Genomic DNA, 22819 nt, shown 5'->3' with positions numbered 1-22819 from the left:
TACAGGAAAGTGATATAGATAACCTAAATCCTATTTCGTATCACAGTTTCAGCTTTTTTTGCTGATAACCCCAAATCTATAATTTTAGCCTCAGTTTCACACTACCCCAACTGCTTAAGGGACATCTCTAAACTGGATCACCTATAAGCATATTTTGCATCACAGTTATTTATATACCACATTTCCCTAAGAGTATGTAAACTACAAAAGGGCAGGAATTATATCTGAAACTTCATATTTAATGCACAGTGGACATATACAAAGTGTTTGTAGAGTTCACCTACACCCTCTTTTTCTTTTCTTTCTCCCTCCTGGCCATTCCAATCCTATTTATGGCTGACAAAACAGACAAGGATAGGAAAACAGGTTATTAGGCCAAATAGAATTATTCATAAATTTCCTTTTAATAAATAGTTTAAAGCCATCTAAGGCCAAATTCACAGAGAGTAGCCCTTTGTATGGACATAGCACGACTCACACAGCTGATATAAGTGAATGTGATCTCTTAGGCAGCTTATATTTTGTAAGGAAATGCAATGCAAATGTGTAGGGGTGGAAATCATGTTAAGATTCACCTAAACTAGCACCAATGCCATGAACACTTCACAATCATCATATAGAGAAGTGACCCAAAGCTAATATAGTTGGTACCTGTATACACTGATTTTCTCAATTATTTTTCTCTCATTTTTCATGAAACATTTTCTTCAACCATACTTTATGGCAAGTCTCTTTCTAATTTTTAGTGTTCCATAATTGCTGAATACTTCAGCTAATCCTGAACTTTTCTGTTGAACTGTGCATACTTATACTTGAGGACCTTTTTTTTTCTTTCCTTCAATCCTAAGTTATCTCCTAATGATCTCAACTCATAGAATTTATTGAGGTAATTGACAAAATTGTGAAAAAGAACTCTTTACCATAATTTTCCCATTATTATACTATGTTTAATATTTAAGTACTATGTTCTAAAAGATATTAACATAAATATTTCAAAAAGTTGAACTCACCAACATTTTCTTCAGACAACCTTAAGATCTCCTGGAATTGAGGTTTTACCTAAATTTAAAAAAGATTACCCAAATGTAAGAATGTAATGGATTGAAAATATATATTATTTCTTGCTTATAAAACATATTTGAATTACTCAGCAGAACTTGACATTATTTCTCGATTTAGAGGCACAGGAAAATTGGAACCAAAATATTGAAGAAAATAGAGAAAATAAACATGCATTTATCAGAAACTAATATGCCATAATTGGGAGATGATCAAAAAAATCAGATTTCAAAATCTTAATATTTAATGAACCATTTACTGAATTCCATGTGATTTGCTCCTTCAAAACAGAACAAAACATACAGAATTTCTAAAGACTACACTTACTACAAAAACTTAAAACTGTCAATTGTCTCTCTGTCTGTCCTAACAAAGGTTTTAGTAACAATTTTCTAGAAATTTTAAGTGACATTCAAAATAATTCTGCTTTGATACAGAAGTTATGGAAATGCATACCCTGTGCCAAGATAAATTCAAAATTGGTAAATGACTTAAATATAGGGAATTAAATCATGAATAAATTAGGTGAACATAGACTACTATACCTGTCAGATATGTGGGAAAGGAAGGAATTTAAGACCAAGCAAGAGACAGAGAACATTACAAAATGTAATATGAATGATTTTTATTATATCAAATTAAAAAGGTTTTGCACAAACAAAACCAATGTAACCAAAATTAGAAAGAAAGCAACAAACTGGGAAAAAAATCTTTATAACAAAAATCTTCTGACAAAGATTTAATTTCCCAAATATATAAGGAACAAAGTCAAATTTACAAAAAACCAAGCTATCCCCAAATCAACAAATGGTAAAGGGACATGAATAGGTAGTTCTCAGATGAAAAATCAATAATCACATAAAAAAGCGTTCTACATCCCTCCTGATTAGAGAACAGCAAATCAAAACAACTCTGAGGTACCATCTTACATCTAGTAGAAAGGGCAATATGGCAGCAAAGGAAAGTGATAAATGTTGGAGGGGATGTGGCAAAATTGGGACACTAATACGCTGTTGAAGGAGTTGTGAATTGGTCCAATCAGTTTGGATGGTAATTTGGAATTATGCACAAAGGACTTAAAGATCACCTGCCCTTTGATCCAGCCATACCACTGCTGGGTTTGTACCCCAAAAAGATAATAAGGAAAAAAAATTGTACAAAAATATTAATACATGTGCTCTTTGTGGTGGCAAAAAACTGGAAAATGAGGGGGTGTCCTTCAATGGAGGAACGGTTGAACAAATTGTGGTATCTGATGGTGATGGAAGACTACTGTGCTGAAAGGAATAATGAATTGGAGGAATTCCATGTGAACTGGAAAGACCTCCAGGAATTGATGCAGAGTGAAAGGAGCAGAGCCAGAAGAACATTGTACACAGAGATTGATATATTGTGGAATGATCAAATGTAAGAGACTTTTCTACTAGCAGCAATGCAACGATCCAGACAATCCAGAGGAACTTATGAGAAAGAATGCTATACATATCCAGAGAAAGAACTGTGGGAGTAGAAAAGGAGAAGGAAAACATACTATTGATCATGTGGTTCGATGCGGATACGATTGGGGTATTGGTGTTAAAAGATCACTCTACTGCAAATATGGAAATAGGTTTTGAACAATGATACATGTGTATAACTTAGTGGAATTGCTTGTGAGCTCTGGAAGGGGGGAGGAAAGAAGGGTGTGAAAAAACATGAATCATGTAACCATGGGAAAATATTGCAAATTATTAAATCAATAATTAAAAAGAAGTTATGGAAATGTAATATAACATATCACTATTTAGTCATAGTGTATTAGAATTGGAAATGGTTTAAAGATCATCTTCTCTACAAGCAAACAATACTCTAGGCCAGTGATGGGCAAACTTTAAAGAGGGGGCCAAAGTAAAGGAAATACTCATCTGTCAGTCTGTTTCTAAGGCAACTCTTTTGAAGTTTCATTGTATTGTATCCTACTCATTGTATCTCTAAGATTAGGAATAATGTCCCGTCCTGATGGAACATCTCAGGGGGCCATATCTGGCTTGATGGCTGTAGTTTGCCCTTCACTGCTCTGCAGTTTGCCCTTCACTGCTCTAGGCCATGCTGATAATTAGTGACAGAATCCAGGCCAGGCCTTAAGACCCCCTACCTTTTTCCTCTACATCAATCTTGCTCCAAACATATATCCAACTCAGGCTTCACTGACCAAACGCATTTATTTTTAATCTTTTGTGACAAGAGGGCTCTCATTTATTTTCCCAAGAGTGAGTATCTATCCATTTATCCATCCATCATATTCCTTATGACTGAATTTCCTCAATAATTCAAGCAAGCTACAAACTTTTTGTGTAAAACTAGCTATACTGGCCTTGGAGGACAGGAACATACCAATCTGTAGATAGGGTTAAAATTAGCTAAAATTAGTCCAAAGATAAGAATTGTACTAGGGACTTAGATGAGCTCAGGAAAGAGGAAACCTTAGATTTCAAATTTTCCAAAAGACTGCCAACACTGACTTTCCAACTATGCATGAAGTGAAAGAAACAAATTATTTGAGCTGTTTTCATTTATATTTAAAGAAATATCCATATTCTTCTGTGATTTCTAAGTATATGTATATTTATTTAAAAGTCCAAAAATTTATTTAAAAAAACTCTGCTAAAATGTGTTTTGATACATAAACTTAGTAATGACATTTTCTAGAAATCCTTATTTTCACTTTAAGCACATTAAATATTACAAATTGGAAAAGTTATCTCCACAGGTTAACATGAGAAGTTACATAGGCAGTCCAGGCTTTTTCTACTTTGGCTTGTGAAGAGACTGATGCCTAATACTTTCTAATTTTGTGACAACAGGCTTAATTAAGCTCTCATTTCAGTAAAATGGAGATGATAATATTTGAACTACCCACTTAATAGTTGTTTTGAGGAGAGTATTTTGAAAATCTTAAATTATTAAATAAACAATTTAAAATTTTATTACCTACTTTCAAAATATAACTACAATAGAATACAGGACCTGGAAAATGTAGCTTAATAGCAATTTATGGAGAAAAATTAAGGTTTTGTTTTTTTTTTGACAAAAGAAAAAGGAAAGGTGATAACATTTTGGATTTATTTTACACAGGGGAAGGTGTTACATATGAATTATGCTGACCTAATAGGAAATGTAAAAAAGGATACAGTGATGGAATATTTCAAATAAATTCAAATCATTTCAAACAACATTTATTACTTAGTAATATGAAGAATGTTGTGCTATAAGGCTGGATTTCTGGAACTTTTATTTTTTTCTTTTAAACCCTTATTCTCTGTGTTAGAATCAATACCAAGTATTGGTTCCAAGGCAGAAGAGCAGTTAAGGGCTAGGCAATCAGGGGTAAGTGATTTATCTAGAGTAGTGGTTCCCAAACTTTTTTGGCCTACCGCTCTCTTTCCAGAAAAAATATTATTTAGCCCCCTGGAAATTAATTTTTTAAAAAATTTAATAGCAATTAATAGGAAAGATAAATGCACCTGCGGCTATCACTGCCCACTGGATCGCTGCAGCACCCACCAGGGGGCAGTGGCGCCCACTTTGAGAATCACTGATCTAGAGTATCTGAGGCCAAATCTGAACCCAGGACTTCCTGTTTCTAGGCCTGATTTTCTATTCGCTGAGTCATCTAGCACTATTCTTATTAATTAGCAGTTCAATTAAACTAATTTATTGATCTTTTAAAATTTCTGAATTTATCATTTCAAAGAAGAAGCAAAGAAGAATTGTGAAAGTGGACATAATTCTAACAAAGAAAAGAACAGTGAAGCATGGTAGATGCTTTAAAGAAAATAAGCATATCATCTCAGAATTCTTAATATATTTAAAGAAGAGTTTTAGAAGGGAACAATAAGCAAAATCATGCTGTATTTTATATTATATACTAGGAAAGAAGCTTTCAGAAAGGTCATAAAAATGCTAGGTATACCAACATAGGCAGACTCTAAAAGACAAGGCATCTGAAGAGAGACAGAAATCTCTCAAAACTAAAAATGAGAATAAAATAGCAAATGATCCCCAAAAGATGAAGTAGAGACAACTAAAGAGACTAGAAGTAGTGCATAGAATTCTTCAATGAAACCAAAATTTCTCTTTTTTAAAGAACAACTCTAATTAGGCAGTGCTTTGAGAAGTTTAGGTTAGAATGAATAGATGAAAAGGGGTAAAATGAAAGAACAAAGTAAAGCAGAATGGTATACTAGTTTTTAAGTAATTTTAATCCTATTTTGCAATCCCTGAGGAGGTTAAAAAAAAAAAAGCAACACAAAAAAAGAAGCAACTGTTTCGGGATAGGATTGGTAGAAAGTAGTTAAATGAACAAAGTCTATATAAGAGGCCTAATCTGGAGCCACAATTGTGGGTTGGACATTTGGGCTGGGTGCTTAAATACAAGTGTCTGGAGGTAATGGAGATAACGGGAAGCTCAGGCACTTGTTGGTAATCAAACTTGGGGTAAGAATGCACATAATTAAGGGTCACTCTAAGATGAAGAAGGGTGGCTGAACAATCTAGCTGATTCGAATTACCCTAACTGAAACTCTAATATCAAGAATTTGATGAAAATTGTTCATTATTAAAATGGTGAGCTTGGGGAAGCTCCTTCAGAAATTAAAAAAAAATCATTTACTTGTCTAGGACAGTTTAAGTATGATTCATTACTTGGGCAGGAAGAAAGATTAGATGGTTTTAATAATTCAGGATTCTAGACAACCATAAAAGATTTGATCATAGAATCTTAAAGAGTTTAAAAGGATTTCTATAGATGAAGAAATTGAATCCTCAACAGATAAATGGCTACTTCAACTATACTACATTGCTTTTCCTAAAAAGTCCATTTAATAATAAGGAAATACTTTGAATTTCAGAAGCTTAATGACTTAAATTTTTATTATTTTCAACATGTAAGGTCCAGTTTGACCAAATCCTGTATTTCTTTTTTGATTAGACTTATGAAATTATTGGCATTAGGGAACTCTTATGGAGCAGAATCTCTCTACACATGCATATCTGCAACTCAAAGAGTCCAAAAGCTGCTTGTGACACTGAGAAGAGTTCAGTGATTTGCCAGGTTAACAGCCAGTATGTTTTAGAGAGAACTCAGAGATTTTTTATCCTAGGTCAGTTTTCTTTTCTTTTTAAAACCTTCACCTTCCACTTTAGAACTCATATGTAGTATTGGTGCCAACATAAAAATGGTAAGGGCTAGGCAGTTAGGCTTAAAAGACTTGTCCTGGGACACAAGGATAGGGAGTGTCTGAGGCCACATTTGAACCCAGGATCTCCCATCTCTCTAGGCCTGACTTTCTATCCACTGAGCCACCTAGCTGCTCCCCAGGGTCAGTTTCCTATCAGTTCCACACTACATTTCCTCTTAATTTAAGCTAATTTAGAGTCTTAACTGCTTAACTCAAAAAATTTATTTAAAAGTACAATAAGGAATGGAATATTAATTATATATGATACATAATCATAGTAATTATAAATTATAAATTATTACTTTACATTATATATAATTAGGATTTTAGGGCTAAGGAAATTTTTTTTAATATCTGAAAAATCTTTTATGAATTAAAAATCTAAAAATTCCTTTATGAACTTCTTTTTTTTTTACCAATGAGTATCTCACCCTCTCAAAACCCTGTAACTTGTGTCTAGGTACTTTAGTTTGGGCACTCCAATACCAGGGAAATCTTTTGGGTATCCACTGTGTAGAGGACTATTCCTAGGTCTGAAATACAAACTAAAATTGAACTAAATAATTTTAGGGTGGACCTATAAAGCACTTAATAAAGCATTTTATTTTTCTATAAAAATAATGATACAACCAACATTAACAGAAAAATATAGTAATAAAGGGTCCATCTACTCTGCAGCTAGAATTCATGGAAATAATGTTATTACCTTAGTGTTTGTAAATATCTTCCCAAATGTTCGGCACAGGCGCCAGAAAAATCTGGAGAATTCATGGACACAGGCAGTTGAAGCAACATTGATTTTACCAACGATTTCTATGAGTTGTGGTAATCTGAATGTGGAAAGGAAAAGGGAAAAAAAAAACCAAATGTATTATAAATTACTCTCTGCTTCCTTGTTATAATTTGAGATGAAATACTGTGTACCAATATCTAGTGCCTCTATAATTCCGTCCTACCTCTTGTGGTTTTTCTTCTGATAGCATGATGAAAGGGAAAGTGGCCTAGTTCAGTTTTAGACCATTGAAAAGAACCTTGGATCATGTTTGTATAAAACCATTAAAAGTCTAAGTTGTTTACAAATTAATATAAAACTAACTTTAACTCTAGTATCCAAATGGACCTGTGATTTCATTAATGTTGTGTATTCCTGCCACTGATAAAGATTTCCACCCATTTATGCCTAGCCATTCCATGGGCCTCTTATACCATCTGTCTGGAGAGGTGTTATTCTTTTGCATAACATATACTCACTTATTTATAAATTAACCAGTCTATCATAGTAACAATGAATTCAAGGTTATATATTTCACTACTATAAATATAAATCAGAATCCCCACTAATGTGGTAGTATAAAATCTTCAAAGATAAATACAAGATGTCTATAAATCAACAATAATCTTTGGCATCAGTATTCAGTTGATTGGCCAATTAGGGAATTGGTTCTATGACTATAACTGCCCCAATAATCTTGTTTCACTAACATTATACTATGTTTTCAAGAAACTAATAAATGGTATTTAGAAGGGTATGCTTAAATGAGTAAAAATGTAAACTTTTCTATCAAATCCAGCTCTGAAAAAACTCCCTATTAATTTACTTTTGCACAGCCTGAAGCATTTTAAACAATCTGATTTTAAAAACAAAGAGGAAAATTTACTATAGTCTATAGCTGTGTTGGAGAACCAATTGCACATGTGCTGGAGCATGCCAGAGGGGGCTGCTCCCCTCCCCCTCTCCACACACATCTGAGGACATTTCTCATATGACACCCCCCCCCCCCCCCCCGCCTAGCTCAATGGAAGTGTTCCTCCATCCCCTGTATGGGGTAAGACAGGGGGCTTACATGCAGCATGAGGTTTCAGTTTGGGCACTCAGTCTCTAAAGGGTTCACCATCTTTGGTCTATAGCAGTGATTCCCAAAGTGGGAGTCACCGCCCCCTGGTGGGTGCTGCAGTGATCCAGGGAGCAGTGATGGCCACAGGTGTATTTATCTTTCCTATTAATTGCTATTAAAATTTAAAAAAAAATTAATTTCCAGGGGGCTAAGTAGTATTTTTTCTGGAAAGGGGGAGGTAGGCCAAAAAAGTTTGGGAACAACTGGTCTATAGTAAACATGTGGACATTTGGGTTAGTGATGATTATGTTTAAGGATCCTAAAAAAGCAGAATTGTGAATGATGTGAACCTAGTCAATGATTTGCTTAAAAACTGTTCAAAGATTTTCCAAAAAATATAGTCATATAAGTAGGTGATCTCTAGTCTTGGATTTCAAGCTATTTTTTAGTTCATGATTATTAACTTAACTTATGAACAATTTAGCCATTTTACCAAGGTAGGTAAAATAGACTCAGACAAATAGATTTTACTATTCTCTGGGATGAGGTGGGGGAGGGGGAGAGAGAAAGAAAGTGAGAAAATGTTGGAATTGTTGGCTAAAATAATCAAGATATACTGAAGTAATATGGAAATGGAAATAGGCAAACTCACAGCTGGTTCACCACCCAAAGTAAACTCTCCCAGCCTGTTGTGCCTTCATGCTCCAGCTGATAGTCATAAAGTTGTAGTAGCACAGCTAATTGCTCACGACTCCCAATAATGGTGGCCACATCCTGAAGAGGTGATACAGGCCGAGGGAACCTGGTTACTGGAAATGAGAAAAGTAAAAAAAACCCAAAAATTATATGTGAAAGGAATTCAATAGTAACTTTGGGGATTTTATTCTTTTCCAAGGGGGAAAAATACTTCTATTACTTTTTTCAAATGCTAGATACTAATTTCTTATTGTAAATATCAATTTTTAAAATGAAAATGGGAACTCTTTTAGATTATAATAATTTCTTTTTGGTATAACTAAAGACACATTCATAAAATGAATTTTATCTACAGAGTAACATATTTCATGGTTAATCTATATCAGAACCTACACTAAACAATGGGTCTGAAGACTGAACAACAAAAATGGTCCTTGGGTGGCTGTTTATTGATTGTCTAGATCAGTGATTCCCAAAGTGGGCACCACCGCCCCCTGGTGGGTGCTGCAGCAATCCAGGGAAGCGGTGATGGCCACAGGTGCATTTAGGGGCAGTGAATAACTGTAAAGGGGTGGTGATAGTATGTGAAGGGGGCGCTAAGTAAATTTTTTTCTGGAAAGGGGGCGGTAGGCCAAAAAAGTTTGGGAACCACTGGTCTAGATAGTATCAAATTTATTGACATTTGACATTATTAACACTAGCCAAAGAAAATCTAAGAACAAAGGCAGTCCTAGTCCTTAATATTACAAATATTTGTTGAATGAAAGAAATGTATATATTGAATGAAAGTTTAATGTGTACACACACACACACACACACAGCAATGTATTAAAACTGAGAATACACGAAAAGGTAAAAATGATCCTTGCTCTTTCTAAGTCAACTGCAATGTTTGTTCTCTAATATCATGATAAAACAGTAGCTTTTACTTAAGTAAAAAAAATTTCAAAATATATAGCCTGAAAACCCCCCCCCCACCATGTAACCCATCTTTAAAGGGGAGATGGGAAAGGGACTCTTCTTACTCATCTCTCAGACATCCATTCAGCAACAGATTTGAAGGGTGGAGTATGAATGAACCTAACCGTGTACTCAACTGCACACCTATATTGCTTATTTCCAGCACAGTCACCTGATCAAAGGAGAGTGAAAAAGTTAAAGGCTCTATTTTTCATTTTATATAATTCTTGACTAAAATTTCACTCTAATGTATTTTTTAAATATTAAAAAAAATTTAATAGCATGGAGATCATCCTGGATAGCTATGTCAGCTAAGCCAAAAGGTTCTAAACTAAACTGGAAAGACTTCAAGAGGTTCAGTGAATAACTATATTTGGAGAGACCTGAAGTAATTAGTCACAGAAATACATGAAACTATCTATTAGAAACCATCTATTAAAGGAGAATTAGGATCTGAATTTGTAGATTGAGTACTCACACTGATGAAACTTGAGGTCTTTATATGTGTTTAAACTAAACTATATTACTTTGGAGACAGGGAATTGTGGGGGATGAGGGGACAACCTCTGAAAACTCCTCTGACCATTCTATTCCTGAATCTACTTATGTACTGACTCAATCACATAGCATGACACAGTTAATAACACTTTTTTTCCTATCGCTTATTGAAAACAAGAAGGCATAGGTTGGGAAAGAAGAAAGTATATAGAGAAGAAATTACTAAGCCTCTTAAGCTGGCACCAAGGGAAATCAAATGAATTTTCTCACAGACTCATATATTAAGGGAAGAGAACTGGCTGCCTAATTGGAAACACAGGTCTGTTTCAGTGGTGCAATGGTGACCATGTGAAAAGAATAAAAAAAAAAAGTGAAAAAACATAAGAGACATATTCATACATGGTGAAGCCATTTATTTGTCACATACATTATGATCACCAGAATTACACACTTGTACACTAGAAAAATGAATTTTTAAACAAGTGTGATTTTTGGAGTTAAAAAAATAACTTGAGATGTTAGGTTCTGAATAATCTAAATCTTCTTCACCAAATTTAGCAAGTTTAATACCTTCTATCTGTGGCACTTCACCATGGAGCTTGGCTTTGCTCGAGAAAGGTGCATTCTGTAGTACCAATGCGAACAATGAAGGAATCAAGGACTGTAAGGCGGAAAGATACATATGAAGCTTATGTTCATCCAGTCCGTGCTCTCCTTCCTGAAACATAAGGATATGGAAGCTAAATTTTAGTCTTCTGAAATTGCCTTACTAATAGAAAATTTTAACAAATCTATACTGTAATATTCAAATGAAAATACCCATGAAGTTTTCAACTATGTCTAGATGTGTATCAAAGCATGAAGTAGCACCAAAGTGTTAGGAAAGCAATAAAATCATTCTTTGCTCAGGGAAGCAATATCAAGTAGGTTTTACTATCTTGAAGGCAATTTGTGGGACGTTTACTTCTTTGAAATTCCACAATTCAGACAGCAGAACTTGAGATAGGTCAAAGTAATATCTTATAATTACTAAATTTTTAAAATAAAAGTTTCCTTTTCCTACTGGTTCACCTATCACACATAGTTACTTGCCAGCTTTGAAAGCACTTCAAAATAATCAAACGTGGAGAAAAGTTGTAAGAGGAGGAACCAGAGAGAATGAAAAAAAAAAAAAGGAGAAAAGGGGAAAAGGGTAGCTATGTCATACAAGGAGATATAAGGGTCTGAAAGAATGGAATCATTGTGCATGAAAGAAACTATTCACAATTACTTGAGGTCTAAAGAACTATGTATAAAAGCTCATAGGAAAAATAGCTCTACTAGGAATATATAAGCAAGAGTAACTCAAATAAAAGATGACATCTTACTGTCCTGAATGTAGTAAATTATGTTTTCAAATAAAGATGAAAAGCTGAATGTAGAATCATTTCTTATTATGAGACAAAAATAAGAAAGTTCTAAAGTTACCAGTTATTAGGTTTTAAAAAAGGATGTGCTTCATCCCAATTTGTACTTTTATTTCTTAAAAAATAACATTTTTGGAAGTCAAGATGATGACTTCTAAATAGTACCATTTTGAAAATAGAAGACTAATATGGTTAGCTCCAATTATCCATGGACAGATGACATTTAATAAGAGAACCATAAGGGAATCCTGTTTACATAGGTTTCAATAATTAAAAAAAACTAAACTAAACATTTAAAATAAGCATTCAACACAATTTCCCCTGTGTAATTCCAACATGGCACAGTGGAATAAACAATGGACTTGGAATCAGAAGACTTGATTTCTCATCCCAGTTCAAATCATTAACCACTGGTCAGACAGACAATGGCCCATGGTTATACAACGAGACACAATCTGTTAAGCCTTAGAATCTCAGCTGGAAAACTGGGTTAATAATAATAATAATAATAATAATAATAATAATAATAATAATAATAATAATAATAATAATAATAATCCCTATCATCTAACTCATAAGGATTGTTGTATGGAAAGTGTAAAGCACTCCATACAAGTGAGTCATGATGAGGATGGCAACATACTTTCCTTAACCTTAGAAAGGACTAACTTATCCTTGATTATTCCCTGGCTTCAGCAAGGTAAAAGGGAGGAAGAAGAATTATTCTTTATGGATTTGGGACAGCTCGACCTCTAACCTATAAAGAAAATGGGCTAATACAAACAAAACCATTTTAATTTGAAGGAGTTCATTATGTCAGGTTTGGGAAGGTATCCTAGAGATTTTGGTTTAAAAAATGGACCAGAAATTACTACCAACTAATTTTTAGTTTTGATTTTATGTGAAATGAAAGAAAAATGAAGTTTTTAAAATGAGGTAATAAAATACTGCATTAAAATATTAATCTACTGAATTAGAAAGTAGTATTTTTAAACTTTTCAACTAGATGGCTTTGGAAACCAGTCATTTCACGATGTCCAAGTATATAACCTTCCATTCTCATAACAGAATCCAAGGGTAGCTACGTTGAAGTGATACAGAAATTACTGGGAACTGAACAGATAAAGAGCTGGGAAGAAGTGTGGGTCAATCAGTTCACCAAAGACAGTTGAAAGTATATTTTTGCTAGATGCAGATGGTTGCTGCCCAAGAGGAGAACTTAATCCAAGAATAGTCTACTTCAGTGATGGGCAAACTTTTTAAAGAGGGGGCCAAAGAAAAGGAAATGCTCATCTGTCAGTCTGTTTCTAAGGCAACTCTTTCAAAATTTCATTGTATTGTATCCTACTCATTGTATTTGTCAAATTAGGAATAATGTCGCCCAGTGGGGTAGAACATTTCAGGGGGCTGCACCTGGCCTGCGGGCTGTAGTTTGCCCATCACTCGTCTACTCACATCTATGGAGCAATTTTTCCCTAAGGTATCTCTCTAGGTCCAAAGTCAGAATTTTAATTGGCACTTAAGTTACAGTTTATTTTGAATGTCTAATTGATACAGTCCATTCTTCTACATGTTTTTTACTGCATTATTCAGTTTCCATAAAAAGGAAATCAGTGAAATCACCTACCCTGAGAAGTTTTTCAATCTTACTTAGCAGTGTAGGAATAAGGTGAGACTGCAAATTTCCAAGCTCTGTTGTCCAAGCAGCATAGGCAGGTAAAAATACTTGATGTGTTGCACTAACGACCCTTTCTGAGGGGTCACCCAAGGCTGAGAGCAGAAGTTCAAAACCCTATAAAAAGCATATGGGAATAAAGTTTGATTAAGAGGAAAAATAAAATAAAAATATATCATATTGATAAAGAAGAAAGATGAAATCAAAACGTTCCACAGATTCTTTATCTGAGGTTTGGAAAAGCCTTTTATGATGACAAAAAAAGTAATTTTCAACTTGAAAGTATACCTGTTGATATTTGTCTGAATCATCAATGTATCCCATAATAATACCAAGGCTTTTAATGACAGCTTCTCGTACCAAATCTGCTTTATCTTCCATTAGCATTTGTTGTAACATGGAGAGAACCAGGGAGCTTCGGATCTCTTTCTAAAAGTAAAAAAAACAAAATATATTTTTGATATCAATGCCCAATTGTACACACTGAAACATGGCTGAAGTGTTATATTCTGCCTTGAATGCACCATTCCTAAAAAATACAACCACTATTTTTGCATAATGACAGCATTTTCTAAGTGTGATATAGTAGGTGGACTGTTTTCTTAATTTTCCAGGATTACTGTGATATAATGGAGGACAAAGGTAGCAGAAGGAAGGAAAAGTAATGTTTTATGTCAATGGGCAACAGTAGCTTAATGACCCTGTTACTATTAATATGTCAGAGACAAAGTAACATATTTTAATGTGAATATTATCCTGCTACCATGGAAAAAATTGCCTGCAGGAAAATCTCTGTTGTCTTAGGTTTGTAAATTATCAGGAAATTATAAAGGTTCTCCTCTTGTTTCTGACAAAGTAGAAGATAAAGCAATGATTTAAAAATATAACCAGGAGAAACAACTATGGCATGGCCAACCAGAGAGACAGCTGACTTGGGAGTGAGGAAGGCCCTAAATTCAAGTTTTATTTTGAAAGTATATGGGCTATAGGACCCTGGCAATTCTTGAAGACTCTAAGCTGCACTCTGAAACAGCAGAACCCATGAGGTCCACCTCCTGAGCAGAGGTTAATGTACCCAGGGGTTCAGAATAACACTTATTTTTGGACATAGATGGTGCAGGAAGTCGTTTTGCTTGACTCTGTAAATTTGTTCATGAGATTTTATTTTTTCCTTTTTTCCTCAGTGGGATGCAGAGGGAAGAGAGAAAGCATATTTTTGTTAAATTGAAAAAATAAAGTTAAATTTTTTGAAAAAGGATTAAGTTTCAGCGGAGAGGGAATTCCTTATTGAGAATTTCTTATATTAATGAAATCATGCCCCACATTATCCCCTATAACCTCTCCCACCCCCTAAGCAAATAAAGACATGATGAAGAATGAGTGTAAATGCTAAGATTTTCTTACCAGAGCATGGCAAGTGTTTAGTTCTGGCAGTCAGAAATCAGAACATTACTCTTTGATACTCTAGTTTTTGGTTTTTTTCCTTACCAGATACTGATTCTAATAATCTTGAAATATCTTGTAACAGCCACTATTTTAAAATAAAACTTAAAAAAATAATGTTGTGTATAGAGATATTTTGAATAAACATGACTTGTCCAAGGTCACAAAGTTAACATTTTTCAGGGGTAAAATTTGAATGGAGATCTTCCTGTCTTAAAGGAAAGCTTCTCTACCCATTATACCCATTTTCTCTATTTGCCTCTCATTATTTTGGACAGTTAATAAAATGTTTGAATTTGAACTCAGTTTTAGTTCTGTCTCTATTTTTTGCTAAACCTGGTTAACATCATTTTATGATCAAAGGAGGAAGAGAAAAGTGAACTTCTTTAGAAACATACCATGATTTAGTGAGAGGCAAGAGAAACTCATTAGATCAGGGATCTATTTGGTTATCTAATGAAGTCTATGAATGACATCTTGGAAATCCTGGTCTAATCATTTAAAGAGTTTTGTACAAATAAAATACCTAGGTAGAATTATACAAAATTTGGAGCATCAGAAGAATATTTAGTTATCAGAAATGCTTCCTCTTGAATAAAAACAAAGGAATTATTTTTATTTCAATATGGAGCAAATGTAATTTGTATACTTTTATGTGGGAACTTCACTACAGTTTAATCTAAGTTTCTACACCATAATGATATTTAAATAAGTTTGCCACAATAACACCTCTGCAGCCCCAATTCCACTTAGGGGCTGGAAAGCAATTATTTCTACAGCCACACTTATTTCCTTCAAATAGAAGACTAAAGCAGCGAGCCCTTAAGGAGCGAGGATCAGAACTCACAAGAAATTATGTTAAAAATACTTGCAAATCATTGGTTTATGGCAATATCAAAATGGAGCTTTCCAAATTACCCAAGCCTAGAAGTTTATTATGAAAGATAAAAATTCTTACAGGAAGGTAAGGTGCTAGGGCGCCACAGGACTCAGCCACCAGAAGTCGTCTCTCTGGGTATTTGTGATTAATCTAAAGAAATAAAATGCAAGGAAAGAAACAATGAATTTAGATTAACCTTTACTGAAAGTATTTTAGATATGTGTTAGTGAAGATATATATATGTATATATATATATATATTTATACATGTATACACATTATATATGTACACACACACATAAGCTTAATTTTAACTTCAACAGGCAACTGAACTTCTTTTGTTGGTTGGTTATTTTTTTTTAATTTTTTTTTTTATTTTAAACCCTTAACTTCTGTGTATTGACTTATAGGTGGAAGAGTGGTAAGGGTAGGCAATGCGGGTCAAGTGACTTGCCCAGGGTCACACAGCTGGGAAGTGTCTGAGGCTGGATTTGAACCTAGGACCTCCCGTCTCTAGGCCTGGCTCTCAATCCAGCTACCCAGCTGCCCCGGTTGGTTATTTTTAAAAATTGATTCTGCTTGAAATTTGTATTCTTCACTCTTGAGTGGGTTAAAACTTTCCCACTGCTGGATTATGAACCTAAGAGTAGGCCTAGGGAAAAAGAACTATTTTTTTAAATTGTAGGCAAAAGACTTACTCCAAGAAAAAATTATGATGACATTTCACAGGGTCATGAGATTTAAGAACTAAATTGGAGATTAAGGAGTTTCAGCAAAATTGGAATGCAAGTAGAATTTATTCACTCCTACAGCTATCTTCGTAAAGAGAGAAATGTAGTATTGTCCTTGAAAAGAAAGTGCTGTTACTTAATATTATAGGAAATTTCGAGGATGTTGGGGTTGTTTGTTTAGAAATTTTTTGTTTTTATTGAGAATAATATATCAGGATCAGAAAGATCCTGCTATTCAAAGACCAGACTAATTAAATATGGAAAGGTTCGTTACCTATTTATTGAGAGGTGAAAATTTTTTTGGCCTTAGAAACTCATAACACTAAGAAAACTATGAAATGTCCCTTGGTATTGTGTAGTTGCTTTTTGGCTTTTGTCAAGAATAAAAAAAAAAAAGATTATTAAGGATCAGTTTTTATACTGATTTTATAAATTTATAAAAATTAATTTAGCTTTAATACTCTCAATGTTAGATCTTTGTCTAATAAATCTGCATATTACTAAAAGCAATCAATCATTTCAAATTTCATATTCTATACCCCTTTCTTCCCCTGGTTAAATGGAGAGATAGGTTCTCTTTGGAAATAAATAAAGAGTTAAAAGCATGCATTTTTACCATATGCCTGAAAGGTAATAAGAAAGATAATTTCAAGTGATAATTGTTTTATCTTGTCTTGTAGATGAACCTAAGTAAAAAGATGTATGAATATAATTGAAGTTTATAGTCTAATATATCTGCTGCAGAAGACGAGAGTAAAGAAATTCAACCAAGAACTCAACACAATCCTCCAGTCAACATCAATATGACATTTGATGACTTAAATATAAAGGTCAACATAGGGTGAATAATGAAAGAGGCCAATGGCTTTTAGATTACAGAAAAGCCTCACTCCTATAAATCATGTTTTCTTTAAACTTGAAAGAAAATGATGTAAAGATCAGCAAAACCAGAATTGTGTCCATAATTACTCTATGTATTTATTTACTTACCTATTTATCTACAAAAGAGAAAAAAGTCAAAGCTGGAAGAACCTCTTATGGATTTGGAAAGGGAAAAAAGCAAACGCATATTTTTTCAGCTGATTGTCAATTAATTTGAATCTACTGTGTTAATATGAATGATTTTGAAATGAGAAAAATACTTGGTATTTTATAGAATTATTTGACTACTTGATGATTAATTTTATATCTTTTTCTTTTTAAAATTACATATAGAAACATTTTTTTACAATTGTTTTCTGACACTTTGCAATTCAGATTCTTTCTCCCCAACTCCTCAAGGGTGAATGGTCTGTTTTGGTTATGCTAATGCCTTCATGCAATACATATACATATCTCCATACCCCCATGCTATGACAGAAGATACTTATCACAAATACAATAAAAAACTCATGAGGGAAATAAAGTGAAAGAGGATGTACTTTGATCTGCAATGAGATTCAAACAGTTTCTTCTTTGGCTTTGGAGAGTTTAATGTTAATTTAAAAAATACAAAGCTAAATTTTCTTTGAAAACAGGTGGATGTGGTAAGAACTAAACATCACCATGAAGAAATCAGCTATATCATAATCTTATAATATAGACATCAAGGCTAAAAATGTTATATGTTTGAGTTTTACTAGATATATTAAATATCAGATTTCACTTTGGGACTAAAATATAATACTTCAAAATTGGCAAGAAAAGATGATTATAAATACCATAAAATTCTACATAAGACTTATTTATAATTTACTCCATTTTTCTATTTTTATTCATATAGCTATGAGGTATGGCAGTCTTGTCTATATTCTGCATCACAATATTGCTCAGGATATAAGAAAATCAATATAATTTTACAACTGTAAATCTCCTAATTATATTAAAACTATTTTTAGTGTCTAACATATATCAGTATATCTTATAAAAAAACTTGTAAGGACAAGAATTCAGGACAGTTGGCTTGTCGTGAAAAGCATTAAAAATATTATTCTGTGCTAAAAAGGCATATGATTACTAGACCTCATAAAGGTAAAGAAATAAAATAATAAATAAAAACCCAACATAGGTAATTACCTGTTCCCAGCATTGTGGCAAAAGCTCAGCTTCTACACGTGTTGGTCCTACATGACGTGCAAATGCTACACAACCAGTCAGTATCATTTGTCTGAAAATACAAAATTAATAGATGGAAATATATGAAATGCTATGTTGGTTCCATTAGGCAGAACAAGAACAGAAAGATGAAAATTATGAAAAGACCAATTTTATTTCAACATAAGAAAGTCTAATAATGGAATAGGCAGCCTTATGAAGTAGTGAGCCTGTCAGGTCTTTCCTCATTCTAACCCATCTTGCATTTAATAGTCAAAATAATCCTCTTAAGGTACAGATCTGGCCATGTCACTCCCCTCTTTAATAAACTATGGGGGTTCCTTAACACTCCTAAGACCAAATATAAAATCTTCTTTTGGACTTTTAAAATCTTTCATTATTTGGATCCTTGTTTGCCTTCTTATACCTTACTTAACTTCATATACCCTGTCATTTAGTTTCACTTGCCCCTTTTTAACTCCATCTCCCTAATCCAGATATTTTCACCAATTGTCCACCATGCATAGAATTCTTTTTTCTTATTTTCCTCTCCTGGCTTCCTTCATGTCTACTTAGCCATGTCTCTTGAATCATATTTTCATTTTTTTTAAACCCATACCTTCTGCCTAAGAATCAATTCTAGAACAGAAGAGAAGCAAGGGCTAGGCAATTCGAGTTAAGTGACTTGCCCAGGGTAACAGAGGTAGGAAGTCTCAGGGGCTATATATTTTCTAATGTATGCTTTACTATATAACCTCATAATGAAGTCATTGGGAATCAAAGTATATACTGATTTGCTTTCAAAGAGATGAATTTTATATCTAATTTTTCTATTTCTTGATCTTGCGCAATACCTATGACACAATTATATTTATGGCAGTTTTTTGCTCACACTCATCTTGAACATAACATAAAATGACCAAGAAATGATGAAATTTGATGCCTTTAGGAACACAATTGAACAACTTGTAGCATTCCTTTGTTTGCTTTGCCAAGGATAATCTATGAGATATCCTTTGTTTAGCTGCAATCTCTTGTCATTTTAAGTTTCTTATGGTGACATCATCAATACTGATTTTTAGGTAATTCCAACATAAGGTAAATTAATTGGCCACTGGATAAAAATAGATGAAGAAAAAGTATTCATTAAGCACTCATGATATGCCAAGCATTCTGCTAAGTGCTAAGAAAGAAGAAGGTAGTCATGGGTCTCAAGAAGCTCGTCCTCTCATTGGGGAAGACAACAAATGAGGGAAGGCTCAATCACAGAGCTGAAGAAAAGGCCCAGAAATACTTAGGATAAATTAAGGTATCTGTGTCAAATGATTTTATCTACTATTGGAAATTGGGGGTGGGGGGAGTGGGTTCAGAGGTCAGAATGGATTAAGGATTCAGGGTTCTTCTCCCTGGCAAGCACTGAGATGGGGGCAGAGTGTCCAGTTAAGAGGAAGCACTGACAGGAAGGTCTTACATTTACAGTGGCAATAGTTAACTTTTATTAACAATCCCCAAAGAAAGATTTTTAGCACCTGGTGCTTCTTTCTTTGCCACTCACTACTTTTACTATTAAAGTAGAAATTGGCTGAACAGGAGCAAGAACTATTTAATTTTTTTTCCTGTTGTTTAATGGATTGCCATGGACTATTTACTAGAAATGAGCCTCATTTTTAATTAGCCTCTTAGTTCATTGTTCTTAATTGGTTTTCATACAGAGGCCAATTTGTTGTTGATAATATACCTGAAGAATTCCCAGTAGAAACTTCCAGAGTTCACAAAACTTTTAAGAATATAGGGTTATTCCTATATCATAATAGGCCACAGAGTAAAATTTTAAAACCAAGAGATTTTTAAAGTTGTGCTAAAATTTTTCTCATGTCTGATCACACACACACACACATACACACACACACACACACACACACGCATAAATGTATATCTTAAGCAAATCACTTATCCCCTTGGGCTTAGTATCCTCATTTAAAATTAAACAAATAAGACTGAAATGTGCTGAAGTTTGTAAAAAAGTTAGGTGAGAAAATGGTGTTTCTCTAGTGAGAGCAAGAAAAAGGAAGGGATAAGGTTATTACAAAGAAATAAAGTGAACAGGCAATAGAAAGCAGAACCACCTAATCAACTTTATTTTGCTTCTATTTTCTCTGCCATATTTATATCATTTCTCCATTTTCTCCATCTCTTTAAACTGGAACAAATATGTTGAAGAAAAAACTGAAACCTGAGATAAGTGAGGAAAGGATTTCATATGTCAATACTTGAAAAGATTTAAAATTTCATTAGCACGAACATTCTTTCCACTGACAATCATAATCCCTCCAGGCTTTTATAGACAAGCTTTGAAAGTCACTATAAAGGATATAAAAAGAGCCAATTGGCAACCAATTTTGTCTAAGGTTTTTGAACATGAATGGCCTGGCTGTTGGATAACATGTCATCTAGGAAAATATCCTTTCTTCTTTTCTAATTTAATCTGCTAGATCTTACACTTCAGGGTCACTCTTATCTCATAAGGCATCAGAATAGGACTAAATGCTCTAAATAAAAAGTCTCTTAAAACCTATTACAGGATACTGGATTATGTTGCATAAGACAATGTCATGCTGTTGTTCAGTCATGATCAACTCTTCATGTCCCCATTTGGAGTTTTCTAGGCAAAGATACTGGACCAGTTACTATTTCCTTCTCCAGTTCATTTTATAGATGAAGAAACTGAGGCAAATGGGGATAAATGATTTGGCCAATGTCATACAGCTAGTAAAGACTCAAGGCCAGATTTGAATGCAGGAGTCTTCCTAATTTCAGGGTTGGCACTCTATCCACTGTGCTATCTATCTGGCAAATCTTACATGTAGATTATTGTTATTTGTGTATCTTATCTCCCCCTAAAAGACACATAGAAGTTAGCAACCACCTCTAATCTAAACTTGATATGTGGGGGCAGCTGGGTAGCTCAGTGGATTGAGAGCCAGGCCTAGAGACAGGAGGTCCTAGGTTCAAATCTGGCCTCAGACACTTCCTAGCTGTGTGACCCGGGCAAGTCACTTGACCCCCATTACCTAGCCCTGACAACTCTTATGCCTTGGAGCCAATACACAGTATTGACTACAAGACGGAAGATAAGGGTTTTAAAAAAAATAAACTTGATATCTCTCTTGTGGCTTACAATGATCTGTATAAAGACACTACCTTGGTAGCTATGGTCTTACTTGCTTAGAAGCAAAAGGATGTACTCTGTACTAGTTCAAGCCACATCACTGTTTTCTCCCCCTATGGAAGGTATGGCCCTTAAGTCCCTTGAAAGAAGAGTCTATTGTTTTTATTGTTGGATCATTACTCCATAGCACAATGAAATACATTTAAGAGGCACTTAATAAATATTTGTTTAATTGAAAGGAGTGAATGTTTGTAATTTTTGTAAAAATTTATTTTTGTGAACAAAGGTATATTTAAATGTAGAAATACATGAATTAGTACTAAGAAAAGAGCTACAAAGGTCTATAAAAATACTAGCTAGCCATTCATTGGGAGGTGTGTTATGTAAAGCCAACTGATTTCTAGGATGGCAAATATCACAAATGGTATTTCTAATTTGCCTAACTGATGAGTAATAATGTATGCTACCTTGCAATGTTAAAATCAAATCAAAATCCTCTCTAGAAAATAAGATCTAACTGGATGCAAAAAACATCCTTTTCATTATTTTCAGTATGATTATTGCTACCAAGGTAATTTTCTTTCTTCCTGTTTGATTTGTAATGATTTCAGAACCTTACGAGATGGCAGTGATGATTAAACTCTGCACAAAGCAAGGAAGTCAGCACTTCTTTCCTAAATTCCAGGATCAGACAAGTAAACCATTTTAATCCTTGGAAACAGTTAAAGAATCTAAACTGTTGGTGCTGACAGAAAATATATTTAAAATAGAAGTCTTTAGAAGACAAAACAAAGATATTATTCAGTACAACTACAAAGAAAAGATAAATTTTGAGATTCACAATCTCTTTACTTAATAAACCATTTTTCATAAATTAAATGGGGCAACTAGATGTTACAGTAGATAAGAGTATCAGGTATGGGATCAGGAAGAGTCATCTTCCTGAGTTAAAATCTGGCCTTAGACACTCTAGTTGTGTGAGCCTGGGCAAGTCATTCAACCCTATTTATTTCAATTTCCTTATCCATAAAATGAGCTGGAGAAGGAAATGGCAAATCACTCTAGAATCTTTGCCAAGAAAACCTCCAAATGAGGTTATTAAGAGTTAGATGTGACTGAAATGACTAAACAACAATATCCCAAACTAAAAGAATGAATGAAGTCTTTGGAATTTGA

At 33.9% G+C, this 22819-nt stretch overlaps 1 protein-coding gene across 6 annotated transcripts in view; it reads right to left on the bottom strand.

Moving 5' to 3' along the window:
- RELCH (RAB11 binding and LisH domain, coiled-coil and HEAT repeat containing) overlaps positions 1–22819 on the bottom strand; it is a 145177-nt gene that overhangs the window by 46441 nt on the left and 75917 nt on the right. For all 6 annotated transcript variants that reach the window (XM_044665692.1, XM_044665701.1, XM_044665710.1 and 3 more), the window contains 8 exons: positions 18457–18547; positions 15750–15821; positions 13637–13777; positions 13301–13465; positions 10838–10985; positions 8766–8922; positions 6985–7108; positions 1011–1059 (listed from right to left, as the gene is read on the bottom strand). In XM_044665692.1, coding sequence (XP_044521627.1) covers positions 1011–1059; positions 6985–7108; positions 8766–8922; positions 10838–10985; positions 13301–13465; positions 13637–13777; positions 15750–15821; positions 18457–18547 — 947 coding nt within the window. The remainder of the gene's footprint in view (positions 1–1010; positions 1060–6984; positions 7109–8765; positions 8923–10837; positions 10986–13300; positions 13466–13636; positions 13778–15749; positions 15822–18456; positions 18548–22819) is intronic.

The sequence above is a fragment of the Gracilinanus agilis genome, chromosome 1, assembly GCF_016433145.1.
Source record: "Gracilinanus agilis isolate LMUSP501 chromosome 1, AgileGrace, whole genome shotgun sequence".
In the NCBI taxonomy this organism is placed as follows: Eukaryota; Metazoa; Chordata; class Mammalia; order Didelphimorphia; family Didelphidae; genus Gracilinanus; species Gracilinanus agilis.
The sequence above is the reverse complement of the archived record's forward strand: the minus strand, read 5'-3'. Positions and strand labels throughout refer to the sequence as shown.